General features: G+C 36.9%; 1 protein-coding gene across 1 annotated transcript in view; it reads left to right on the plus strand.

Annotated features, from left to right (window-relative positions):
• The first annotated feature begins 373 nt into the window (after positions 1–373).
• The window catches only part of CMYA5 (cardiomyopathy associated 5), a 28,511-nt gene continuing 14,655 nt past the window's right edge, over positions 374–14,229 (plus strand). The window contains exons 1-6 of the mRNA XM_072413970.1: positions 374–603; positions 2,513–3,144; positions 5,889–7,729; positions 9,008–9,103; positions 10,065–10,298; positions 11,715–11,880. Of these exons, the coding sequence (XP_072270071.1) occupies positions 485–603; positions 2,513–3,144; positions 5,889–7,729; positions 9,008–9,103; positions 10,065–10,298; positions 11,715–11,880 (3,088 nt within the window). The 5' untranslated portion in view covers positions 374–484. The remainder of the gene's footprint in view (positions 604–2,512; positions 3,145–5,888; positions 7,730–9,007; positions 9,104–10,064; positions 10,299–11,714; positions 11,881–14,229) is intronic.

Below are 14,229 nucleotides of genomic sequence, written 5' to 3' on the forward strand. Positions count from 1 at the left end.
TACATCATATTTAGGCTCATTGGCATCCCCAATCTAAATTCTACGGTGGGATTATTTTCCCACAACATAAACTTTTACACACACACATTTATATATACACACACTTACACAATTGTTTTATTTTCGTGTCATTATTGGAAAGCCCCAAGTTTGTCTTTGTGTTGGACTCCCTGCTGGCTATATGTGGGGGTAAAGTATACTCTAAAACATTTAAAAGCTATGAGTGAACCGACCTGGCCCTAGGACCCAGCACATGGCCTCACAAGAGGCAGGCCAAGCAGTTCTGGGTGCTGAAAGAAAGCATGTGTGTTTGAGGCTGTTTGCTCTCTTGGACTATTTTAAGACTCCCCTTAGTCAGGGGAATAGAAGCCAGTGGCTGCACCCGCTGCTGCAATGACACCAGTCTCTCTGGGGAACTCAGGGGAGGACTGATCAAGGGGAACACCACAAACACCCCATAAAAAGTGACACACAGAGAAAAAGGATGGAAAGTTTGTACCCTCCTGAGTGTGACAGAGCCTCAGAAGTCTCCATTGGTCTGGGGGATGACACCCTTCCTGAGACTGTCCTGGACACTGAAGAAATTGAAGAACTGGCACAGAGGTATGACATGGGAAGTAGGGAATACCTGTTATAGGAAATTTGTGGAGGGAGCCCCTTTTGAAACATGAAAATCCCCCTGAATGTGCAATAGTCTGCGCTTCCCTCCAGTGTAAATGGCTGTTATTTCAAAGTCTGCTCTGCCCATGGAAAGGCTTATTCTATTTAAAGAGGCCTTGCAAGTGACAGCTGGGGAGTCTCATTTTGTCCCTCCCATGGCATTCTGGAAGTGGCTGGTCTCCTAACGATCCAATACTGCCAGTGTGTTGTGTCATTGTGAAAAGCCTGCTGTCTGCTTTGCTGGTGACATACCTGAAATATGCACATATTTAGCTCTGTCAGTGTTACATGTTTGACCTTCAAAAGCTTTACTTTTCATCAGTTTTCATTATGTTGAGCAGACAGTTCTTATGTCATCTATCAACACAGACATTATTTGCCTGTCTATAGATGTCTCCTGGTCATTTCTGTGTACTAAAACCTTCAAATATATACAGTCCATAAATAGTCCAAAGAAAACCCCCTCTCCCCATCCTTGATACACCTAAAGTCAAAATGGAGATGTTTGAATATCTGTGTAAATGTCTAAAAATAAATTTCTTGTCCACTTTTGATTCTAGTCCACTTTATATGTTATTGCTAATGAATTATAAGGTATCAGTATCTTGTTCATCACCAAGACTGCAAATAAAGTAAACTAAAAAAATAACAGATTTTGGTACGAATGTTTTCCACATCAGATAGAATGTACTGCTGCAGAAAAAAAGTTAATGCTAAGAATTAGTTTTGTATTTAGATTTAATTAGGTCAGTAGTAGAGTTAAAGGGTTTAGTGGTTGTTTTAGAGGGTTACATAATTGGCTTTGATTGGCTGTTTTTTTTAGGGTTAAGTGTAAAGTCTGTGGGTTGGTTTGTGTTTAAGGAGAGGTTGAAGTGAATTTGTGCTTTTCCCCATATAGGTTTCAATTTCAATGAAATGGCAGTTGTGTCAGTAGCACATACTCACCTTCTCTTTGCTCACCTATAACAACTTGGAAATATACAAAGGCCTGACTCTGCATGCCTACATAGGCAAAGCACAGGTTCACTTTTGGGGTAACGTTAAATATAAGGGTTCAAGTAGAAATATGAAGTATTAGCATCTGTTATATTAGAAAGAATTGTTTACTTGTTCCTACTAGACACATGTTTGTGAATAGAGATATATACAACCAACATAAAATACCATAAGCATAGATGAGAACATAATTTGTACAAATGCATAACACAGTCATTTCTGTGTACTCGGCAGTTTAAAAAAAAAAAACAGTTTTAAAATGATTAAAGTAGTTCTAACCCCAAATAGATTAAAGTAGATTTTCCCTGATCCTGTGATATTGGTCTTTATTCAGTCCCTCCTTGGCTTGGGGTGACATGTCTTTCAGTTATGCTCCTGTATTGTCTTTCGTTCATGAGCTTCCCTGGTTCAGACTACAAGCAAGCAGGCTGACATTGCAAAGGAATGGTGCATGGTTGTCACTGTCAGGAAAAGCAGGTCTAAAGCAGTAATATGCCTCCGAGTACATGTTCAAATAGTCATGAAGAATGAAAAAAAATCCTAAACATGAAGTGTTTTATAGAAAAAAACAGAAAATTAAATGACATCTAGGTTTACATCTACAGATTGCACTGACCAATATTAGTACAAAAGTTTGTTCCTTGAGATACTTTTTTTAACATGTTTCTAAATAAACCCAACTCCATGGTCACACCGATACACAAAAAAAAACTTTGAAAGCAAACATATGCCCAGGTTCAAAAATTACTGGTTCCTATTTGAAGTCTTGTAATAGTTATTGGAACTTTTTAATTATTTCCTGTCCCAGCATTATAGTTTTTTTCTGCATACTAAACAGCTTTTTTTTTTTGTTTAGTTTAAAAGATGCAGTAGAGACTGAAGATGTGAAACCAAAACTCCAATGTCTCATGTCCAACCCGGACTTCTCTATGGTGACAGTCCAGTGTGAAGACAGTGGAATTCACTGGGAGACCACATCAAGCCGATGTTCCACTCCTTGGGCATCAGAAGCCAGCACAACCTCTGATGTCTACAGCATGGAGAGTTCCTCTGCTGTAGCTCTACCTGGTAAAGTAATTTTCATCATGGATGAAGGCAAACTGCGCAGAAAAAAAGTTAGGCCTTCATCCTCCTCAAAGTTTTTAGGGCTGTCACATCACAAGAAAAGTGGGGATAATTCCAAACCATCATCACATCACAAGAAAAGTGGGGATAGTCCCAAACCATCTGCTGACAGCGTAGGGGAATCTTTCAAGCAAGCCCTGGAGAAAGCTAAACGTCACCTATCCACTCACACAGAAGAAGCCAGCGTTACTGACAGTCCTGCAAAGTGTCCTGAAGAAGATATTTTGCAGAATACTGAAGTGCCAAAGCTGGATGTGAGCTCAGAGAGCACAACAGGGGGGGAGAAAATGAAACCAGTCCAAGCTGAAGCCACCATTGCCTCACCAGACAATGCAGAAGAAAAAACAAAAGCCACTAATGCAGGTAGGGAAGGTTTTGTCCACATTTTTCCAGAATGTTTCATTTAGATCAATTTAACAGAACAATTGGGGTAAATACTAGGCGTGCTTTAAATGTAGAAAATTGGCTGTCAACAGTTATCTACCATCTTGTCTGTTTCTATTAATCACTATGGGGATTGGACAGCTCAGGGTCTCTGATCACAGACAGGTAATTAGTTGTCACACAGGGTTGGATCTAATTTATCATATTTATCTGGCCTGGCAGGCTAATAGACTGCCAATTTTGGATACTCCACAATGTCTAATACCTGATATGTCATTTATTTTTTCATCAGCTCAGGCAGAGAACACTATAAACATTTCTAGCAAATAATTCATTTTTTCTTGTCATCAGAAGAGTCTAATACCTTTATCCAATGATAAAGATGCTCTAAAATTTATTTAACGATATAACCCTGGTGGGTGGACTGCTAAATGTAGAAGTTATGTAAGTCAGATAAACATTGTAAGTATACAGTATATAAATACTGTTATGCAAATCTAATTTTTCATTTTAATTATAAGCTGCAGAAATGCCTTCTGAAGGTTACATTGGTACATAGGTTAGTTTGTTGTCAGTAAATGAAGCAGGACAATGGGCTTACAGTGAAATTATACCCCCATTTTTTTTTTAGTTCTAAGTAATGTGGAACAGGGTTTTATACCCTGCCAGATATACATTAACTGTCGTGCGAGACAATAATATGTAGACTGTGAAATGCCTTTAATAAGATCCAGCATCAATAATCCCTTGTGATTTACCATGTAGGTATATGTGGAGAATGCCAACCAGAAAAGGTTTAGAGCATAGCAGAACTTCCATAGCTATGTTGTCAGGGTTCCAGACAGTGCTGCAGAACAACATTCTCTCCATGCAAAATAAAGGATAATGGATGAGAGGGTATTATTTATAATAAATATCATTACTGATGTATCCTACCAACATCTTCTGCAGCAATGTACGAAGTAAGAACCTATATAATAACATTCAAATACACAAAACATTAGTAACATGAAAACTCTGCCAAGGACATCATGTGGTAGGGCAATACTGTAAACACAGATTGCTTATGTTTCAAAAATGATTCATTTTAGGGGTGTTTCGCAAATACCAGGGCTGAGGGGTCAACATGAAAGGAATCTTGGGATGTGAGAAGTGATAATCAGAAAGGCAGAGTTAAGAAATTTTTTAGATAAGCAAATATTTTATAAAGGGGTATAAATGGAATGAGATATATGAAGGTGGCAAGACGATGTTTGATCTTTTTAATGTGATTTTAATGTACAAGTTATTGTTAACCTAGCCTGATCAGTGTGGTATATTGTCATTTAAAAGTGTTTGAATTTATAGGCTGTAATTATATCTGTATTTTGTAGAATATATATGTGTTGACTGCATGTGTAGGCTGTGTTTTTTGTTTGTGCTTTACTTATCCTAAAAGTGTACCGGAAAAAGTATTTCTGTTCATTGTGTTAGGCTTCGTACAGGCGGTAGATCATTAATAATTGTCTCCTTTAAAAACCTACCGCTGTTACAGCTGCCCACAATGTTGTCTAGTTATTCACCATGCCGGACTGCTAAACACTAACAACTACAGTGTTCAGCACAGAATTTTTAAGCTGGATGGGAAGAAATTGCAGGCAGCTGACAGCCCCTATATTGTGACCAAACTTTTAAGTAAGCACTCATGTGGTTACTGAAAAGAAGCAGGTGGTGCACCCAGTTAAAAGGGGCTGGGGAGAACACTGAACTAAAGACCACTATTGTTTTCTATCCGGTAGGACACAGTCTGGTACCTCCTGGTTATCCTACCTTTGTTCTATGCTTGCTGAAAACCATCACTAATGACTACTTTCAGCAACAATTAGTGATTGTGTATACCAAATTTAATACTAGCAATACTCTTGGTAGCCAGAGACCAGAGTGAATTTTAAGTGAATTTAAACCTTAATTTGTTTTAAACAAACTTGGGGAAAATATAATTATATAAAGAACAAAAAAGGTAAAATCAGATTCACACTCAATATACTCTCCTTAGCATGCTTTAATTTATTTAATATTTATTGACTCACTACTGCTGCTGAAAGTCTGTTCCAAGCATCCATTTATCTTTCAGTAAAACTGCCCTTTCTAAGGCTAGTATTAAACTTTCCCTACTAGTTTAAAGCAGAACTAAACAGGTGATTATTTACCTATTCCCATTCCATCACAGGGGGCTGCCATCTTATTTGTTTCTTAAAGCTGGAATTGCCAGGCTTTTTTAGCAACCAACGCAGAGCTGCGCATGCGCAACAAAATTTTACAGCTAGGTAGCAATCAAGCAGGTAAGTACAGTTATTGCAAAAGGGACATCCTCAGTCCTTTTCTGCAATAACTACCTGCATGAATCACCCATAGTAAAAGTAGAACGGTAAATCTCTTTATAGTGGAATCATTCCTCCTGCTGATGATCCCTCTATTGCATGCTAGAAGTCTCCTGGTCATCCTGTTTGCTAAATTGATGTTTTAAAATCATCTAAAATGTGCACTCAAATCTGTATCTTTGGTAGTTATGGTCAGCACTGTACCCCAAATACTGTACTCTATGGCAGAATATTTTTTTTTTGCATTAATAAAGATTAAGATGCAACTCCCCCAGCTTTGATCAGTTTCCATGGTGGGGCAGGACTCTCTCATACAAATATTCTGTAACTAATAATAATAAGAACTATAATATTTTCTTTCAGAGCCTGAAAAAGCAGAAAAGGCCCCTGAATTGAAACATGGCAGTACAGCCTCTGCATCTAGCCCAGTAAAGTATATACAGGATAAGAAAACCACAGAGACTGTAAAACAACCACAAGGACGAAATGTTACAAATGGCAAAAAATATAAAGGATATATTCCACAGTCATTAGTTGAACATAAGCCTGAAATAGTATCAAGTCAGCATGACATTGAAAACTATCCACCATTTGTTCTTGTAGAGATCAGCAGTGTCTTAGAAAACATAGCTAAACTGTGCAATCCACCAGAATCTGGGCAGCCCCAAGCAGATGAGCCACCAAGCACAGAATCAAATGTGTTCAGTATTGTTTCAGATGGGTCAGAGATTTTGAACATCCTTGCTCCAGATCTTATATCAACTGTTGATCAAGAAGCAAGCCAAGAGATGCAGGACAGATTAGAATACCTTGAGGAAAACCCAATGCTTAGGCCAAAACAGATTTTAGTTGAAGATGATACACAGGCAGTTCCTGAAGAACCTAAAGAAAATTACACAACAGATAAAAAAGAGTTGATAGCAGTTTCTGAAATTCAAACAAGCACACTTCCTGATAAACCTGCTCATGAAATAGATTATTTTGAAAAATTTACATTAATTGATAACAAAATACCTATTGATACTGAAAATAAAAAATCAAGGCACGAGCCTGACATAGGTAATGATGGTACAAGAAAAGAAAATGGTCTTTCTGCTGAAAGACAATCATCCACTGATGTGGACTACTATTTGCTGCAAAATCTAGACGAATCTTTTTATGGTGTGTCCATTGACAAGGACTTAATACACTTTGAAGCTTTTCCACCATCCAACCAAGATGAAGATACACCAAAGCAAGATAAGGAGGCCAGGAAGACAAATGGAGCAACCCTATTTAATCCAGATGAAGGTATACTGACCAAGTCATTCCTTTTTCCTGTTTCTTACCCAATAAACCCAGAGCTTTTAGAGGAGCCACCTGCTTTAGCTTTCCTTTATAAAGATCTTTATGAAGAAGTAAGAGGATTTAAAACAAAAGAAGAAGATGACCAGTCAGATGCAGACAGTACCACTTCTGTCAAAACATTTCATAGCAGAATTTCAGATGATGATGGTACTGGAATCTATTTTGAAAAATTTAATCTGAAAGATGAACTCCCAGCTGGTGCTGTCCAATCTGATGATGAAGAATTTTATAGTGATGAGGGCAGTGAAGAGGAACAATATTTGAGTTATGAGATTTTGCCCAAAGAATCAAATCTTGAGAAGGAGAATCTGGAGCCTAAAATTAAGAAAGATAAAGACATAACATCTGATTTTTCAAAAATAGCTACGGATGAAATAGATTCCACACCTCTTTTGCAAGAAAGCATTTATAACAGGCAAAATAATGATATTATAAAATTATCAGAACCAAAGCCTCACATTACTAAACAGACACATGTTGCAGATGAGGAAGAAATAGATGAGGCTTTGGACTATGTCATTCTTTCTCCAGATGACTTTGAAGAAGATGATGTTTCTTTAAAGGAAATCACGTTTGAAGATCAGGAATCTTTAGAGCATGGGAGTGATTTGTTTCTGGATGCTGTACAAGAGTCCCCACAAGCACAGGAAGATTCTGGATTTGAGTTTATAGAGCAGGAAAAAACACAAGATGAGGTCTTTGAAGAAATATCCAAAACATCCCAAGAAGACAAAAAGGCTCAGATTGATACCTTCTGCAACACTTGTAAGATCCCCATAGTGGCTATTGATAAAGTTTTTGGTGATCATAAAAACCATGATGTCACTACTTTAGAAGATACAGTAAATTCTATGACGGTAAGTCTTTACTTTTTAAGAAAATAAGTGCAAATAATTGTTTTAATTCTGTTTGTTTACATTTAGCAATAAAAGAACGTCACCTAAAGTGGACCTATCATCACATTTTTAGCATTATGTAAACATGTAGTTATTCCTTTTACATGATGCAAAAATGTGTGTGTTTTTGCATTTCTTAAAATTATTTTTTAAGAACATTTTTGGAGGGTCTTCTTCCATCTTTACAGGGGTCCTTCATCTGCCATGTAAACAAACAATCTAGCAAATTCAATCAGGAGTTTGCATCTGGCCTATGATTCACTCTATGCCCACCCATGATTGGAAGGGTAGAATATTATACACAAGTGTAAATTGTTAAGGGGCTCCTGACTGAGAAGAAACTGATTGGGGAATCTATTGGACTAATGCTTGTGCGTGTTTGGCCTAAGGATTTTGGGAAATGGTGGAAAATGAATTTTTAAATAGAATAAAATCAATAGAATTTTTACAGGTTAAGTTTAAAATAATTGTTTACACCATGTTGCCTGCAATATAACTGACTAATGTTTACAGGATTACCATTTTCCCCTATTGGTCACCATGATCTGTGCAAAAAGGGACTGCAAAGGAACACTGGCCATAGTAATCTACATAAAAATGCAGATGGGCACAGAGGTTAGCACTCTGGCCTTTCCAGGGCTAGATTACAGGTTTGTATCTTGGCCAGGACTATCTGCATGGAGTTTGAAGGTTCTCCCCGTGTTTGCATGGGTTTCCTCCGTGTACTCTGGTTTCCTCCCACTGCAAAACAAGCGGTTAGGTTAAAAGATTTCCTACAAAAATTGACATATAACTGAGGTAGGGACATAGATTGTGAATCCCATTGAGGGACAAGCTAATGATATGACTTTGGACAGCACGTCCAATATGTCGGCGCTATATAAATACTGTGTAATAATAAAAATACAGCGGTGGCATTGATTTACCAAAGGGTATTGACTAAACACTTAGCTTTGTAAACAGGGGGACTTCAACCAGTCACTTGCATGTAAAAATCCTGTTATTTTAGTTTTCGTTATACATGATTAGGTATTCTTAGTTCATTTTCACCTACCTGCACCTCATTTACCAAAATGCACATTTCTAGTGAACATGCTTTACTTCTTTAGAAAGGCATCCCTCAATTGTTCAATAGAAATTGAAATTAGGCACATTTCTTATATATAGTTGGTTAAAAAATGCCAACACACACAAATTAAAATGATTCATTTGAAAAATGAATTTATTTTATGTTTCTAGAGTAATTTAGAAGAATTGCTAGAGAAGCTGCAGGAATGCTCCTTGAAAACTGAAGAATTTGTTCCTCGGGTGGAGGCGTTGTTTAACGAAGTTGAAGTAAGTGTCTTTGTTCTATTACTGACAATGATCATTTGATGTGTGTATTTTAATTGGAACAAATGTAGCTGTGATTTGTACAGCTGTACCTGGAAAGTAGGTCTGGGTATTATCCTGAGCTAATGCAAAAAGCACAAACAAGCTAATAGATTATTCTGTTCTGTGTTTATTTACAACAGAGGAGTGAATCTGAGATTTTAAGTCCTTTTATGGATGGATATAGGGATGTTAGATCTTTTGACTCCATATATGAGCTAAAGATCTTAGGCCTCACCCTGCTGTTAACACATCTACATGCAAACAGTTACTTTGTAATTTTAACATCATTTGAGCCTGATTGCCAATCTTAATATTTTTGCAAACAGATTAAGAGAGAAAGTGATGTTCAGAGTTGTTTGTTGATGCTCAAGACATAAGAAGAATTAGTAGACAGCATGCCTTTTATAAAACATTAATGAGGCAATAAAAAATCACCATTTTAGGATCCCTCGCATCATGGGTCTATAGAAATAGTTAATGGAGCATCCATATAGTATTATGAAAAATCCCAATGCATTTCAGGGACCCATTTCCCCATTCAAAAACCAGATGGAGTAACAAAATGGTAATCAAACAAATCTGTCTGATATAACATTAGTGATTTCTAATTAATGCCTTGGGATTTTTGGGTAGCCATATTAACTATGGGTATTGTAGGGTCTGTAGCATACAGCTCTAGCACCAATTCATCTCAGTGAAAAATATAAAAATTGAACAAAGTTGTCTGAGGGCTGTTTCTTCTGCAATCTCTTGGCTAGCACTGTCTTCAGGGACCCACAGACATGAGATTGTAGCCAATTAATTCATGTCTATGGTCAGCTTTGGAGGATGTTGGTCTGAAAACATTGAGATATTACCCTAATAATTCTTTGAAATCATTGATCATAAGTATCATAAGTGACAGTTTATATTATATTCATAGAAAAACTATACAGATGCTGAAAAGAGTTTGGCAGAACAGAATGAAAAGATGGTAGACCAGGTGATTGCCCAGCACAAGGAAAATAGAGAGAGCTTTCAGGAAGTGAAGAAGATGAAGATGGATTATTTGTATGACCAGATGGTCAGTTTCCAGCAAAACGTGGATGCAGCAAAGGAAATACTGGAGAAAGCAGCCAAGGACTTGGATGAGCTGGATGATATTGATTTCCTGGCAGTAAGTCTTACAAATGTGTTGTGGTTTACCTTGTAAAAAGTTTTTAAGGCTTGTGAAAGTAAACCCCTCAATAGATTGCTAATGGCAAACATGACCAGACATGTGATTCACTAATTTTTACTGTCTATCACTGGCCTCATACACTCTTATCCTAATAATAATAACACGTTGTAATCCAACAAATGAGATCAAAAGGCATGTACAGGAAATTACATGTAAATGAGTAATCTAAATTGGGAAGATAGTGAAAAATACAGTGAGAAATACATTTACAAATGACTTAATGTTGTGTTTGAGATATCTGAGCTTCAGGGTCATACATTTATAAAACATAAATTTATGAGCTTCAAGCAGCATGCTGGAGAAAAAGTCCTTTACTCTATCTGTGTGAGCAGTGGTCTTTTAAGAAAGTGGTCACCAACTGTTGGTCCGCAGCTCTGGCTGGTGCGCCCTCCAAGTGGGGTCCTTTTTCCGGACCCCGATGGTATTTTATATGACAGTATACATTTTTTTGAGCGAATTGATATTTGTGAATATTTTCCTACTGTGGGAGATTAGCTTCAAACTCACTTGCTGCAAAGTTTTCAGTGCATTCTGCCCATTTTTATTCACAAAAACATCAACTCATATCAATCTTCAGCATTTTCCATTGCAGGGAATCAGAGTCATAATAGCATGACAGGGAACAAAAATCCACAAATTTACCCTTCTGGCCCTTTTTTCCTTTTGATGCTCTCTTCAGAAGTATTGGTTCCACAGACATAAACTTTGGGAGAACTTCTGGGCTCTCCTTGCATAGAGGCTACACCCAGCCTGTCTACCTGAGCACCTAAGATAGCTGCCTTTTATTATTATCAGTGGCCAGGTGCACCAAAGCCTGTGGTGCCAACCTATGATGTGCACACTTTGAGTTTGCTGTTGGACTACTTGTCTGCTCTAAAAATAAATGCCGCCCATGGTCAACTAAAGTAGTTCACAAGCCTTCATGACATAATATTATTATTATTAACTTGTATTTATATACTCTTACTGTAAAGCCTTTACAGTCAAGGTACTGATACCTATGGCATAATCAAAATCCATTCTTTACAGTATACTGGGCTTCTAAATAGTCCAATGTGCAGAAGGCAGGAAGGGTCATGGAGAATTTAGTGACCGTAAAGAGATACTGAACATTGAACAAAACCAAAAATCATCTTGTTTCCAAATCTCTTTGCTTACCAACTACAGAGGACTAAATCTTTGTCACCTGGCTGAAACACACAGAAAGAGAAATGTTTATACGGGAAATAATTATTAAAAATTGCAAGACATGCAAAAAACTAAAATGAATATTAAATAAATAAAATATTCATGTTCAGCGAATACAAGAATTCTGTTTGGCAAGTCTGTTGTAATCTTTTAAACATTCTGTAACATAATGATTTTGCAGTTCCACAGACACCAAATTTGAAACTACAGGAGGCAAATTCTGCAACCAGCACTTCCATCACAGTGTACTGGACAATGAGCAAAGAAGATATCATTGATTTTTTCCAGGTTTACTGCATGGAGGAGCCTCAAGGGAATCGTGATGATAATGGTGAGTGTAATTTATTGTAAAATCTGTATGTTACTGTTGGTCCTTTTTTTTTATAGACATAATTTTATCTATGTTTGTAAATGGTCTTCTTAACATCATCAGAAAATCATTAATACCATGCTTTATATCAGCCAGAAAAAAAACATTAAATCAGAGTTTTCACCTACACAGGCCCACTCCAGTTTTTTTTTTTTATTTTGAATAGACTTAGAAAAACCAAAATACTTCTGTCCAAATGTTACCAGTGTTAGAAAGCCTGTATGGGAGATTTGACTTCCTGTGCCTCTGACAGCTTGTGACAGCAGGACGAGGAATGAGGGACAGGAGGTCACAGACAGTAATATTATGAAACATTTTAACTATTTTCAATTGTACTTAAAGAAAACCTGCCAGCACAGTGGGACATATACACAGAAGATACCTAACAGATGGACATCATATACTTACCTGCTGCTTCACTTCTATCAGAGTGTATGATTTTCTTCTCAGTAGTTTCTTCTGCCAGCTTGTATACCAATACAGTATTACAACCTGGCGAAAGGAACCATAGTCATTTATGGGGCAGCAGGCAGTCAACTCATTTGACCAAGAATTTGTTGCAGTAGCTGGAGATCAATAAAGCAGAATTTATTCAAGGAATGGGCAGGCTCACAGGTAAATTAATGAATCTCTTCTTTTAGGAAATATCATTTGAATACAAAGGCCATTGTGCTGGCAGGTGTACTTTAAAAAAAAAATTTCATGGGAAATTAACTAAAATATCCCTCATGAGGACACAAAATGCAATGCAAATCTGGCAGGAGTTCTATACATTTCCCAGTCTGTTCAAAAAACAAACAAAAAAGATTTGGCTGGAATACCTCTTTAGTTTTCTTTAATCTAATGCTGGTAGCTGGCAAATAAATGGAGTAAATCAATGTTTATTATTCAGCCAGCGAATCTGAGTAGTATGCAGAATAGTTGGGGTACATATTGAATGGTTACTAGCAGGTGTACCCCTTAGCTGGTGTTCCAGCCAAAACATGTACAACTACCATATAGCTAGTAACCATCCAGTACATTCCTTAGTTACTATTCCTGCTCGCTGGCCGTGTACTAAACAACAAATTCCCCTTTACACACGGGCTTTGTCCCTTGCTGAATTACAAATACATAATGTTACAAACTGAAAGAACATTAGAGCACTATACAAATTGTTTACGAATATACTCCATAGTGATTGGAATCATAGTTGAATATAAGTGATTGTTTCTGCACATGAATTGCCATGTGTCTTATTGACTAAAATTTGCCAACATGCCACTCAGTTGGAAGTACATTTTACTTCACATTGCCTTCGGATCTTGACATTTTATCGAAATGGAAAATGATCAGAAGTACAAAATCTGCCCATGTTTACCACCCCTTACACTTCTGCTTTGACATAGAGCTAAAAAAAAGTATATAATGCTGTATTAGCTTTACACAAGCTTTAATAAATTTCAAGCAGTGCCAGAGCTTCCTAAAGTTCCTTGATTAAAACCATAATAATTCTAATAATTTCTTTTTAACAAACCTGGACTTGAGCTAAAGGGTGCTATAGATTTTTGAGATTTTAAATGATTTGAACAACTTATTGGACTAATCCTGTCCAGGTTAGTGTTTACATATGATAATTGAAGTGCAAGTGCTATTTTGCTAAAATGTGCACTATCCCACCTTGAATCCATGAGTCCTAATTGTTCAAATGTTTCCAGTGGATTGCAGTCAGAGAGGAGCAAATCAATAAAACAAGAAAATATTGTTTACAAATGTGGTGATCCTAGTAAAAGGAGTTTCTGTGAGTTAAAAGTTGTTGACCTCATATCCCCTATTTAATTTCCAGCTCTGTGTAATGTGTTGAAGCTTTATAAATCCTGTTTATTAATAATATTATAAAATTCCAGCCATTGATGGTGGATTAGTGTAGTTTTTAGTAAAACTTTACTTGTATATTGAGCAAAGTTACTATATTTAGGGCCTGGGTATTTGGCTTGATAGAGTCAGAAGAAGTATTTGTAATTACACAGAGCAAACAAGACAGCGTTGTTTTATCCTGATGCTAGGGCAAGATAGTAACAGAAAAAACTGACATGTTGCTGAGGACCAATGCAGACCATTGTAGTTTCAGATATTTTCATACTCAAGACCCATACTCACATGTTTCGCTTTGGATTATGATTTTTTTATTTACATTTTTCTCATATGCTTGTGATAAGTACTGTGCATATTTTACATTTATTGCCATCCACCCAGCCTAGGGATTGTGCTCTGAATGCTGCCATGAATTATGGTAATAAGGCATGACCTCTGTAGTAGTCAGTGAAGGCT

The sequence above is a fragment of the Pyxicephalus adspersus genome, chromosome 6 (genome assembly GCF_032062135.1).
Source record: "Pyxicephalus adspersus chromosome 6, UCB_Pads_2.0, whole genome shotgun sequence".
In the NCBI taxonomy this organism is placed as follows: Eukaryota; Metazoa; Chordata; class Amphibia; order Anura; family Pyxicephalidae; genus Pyxicephalus; species Pyxicephalus adspersus.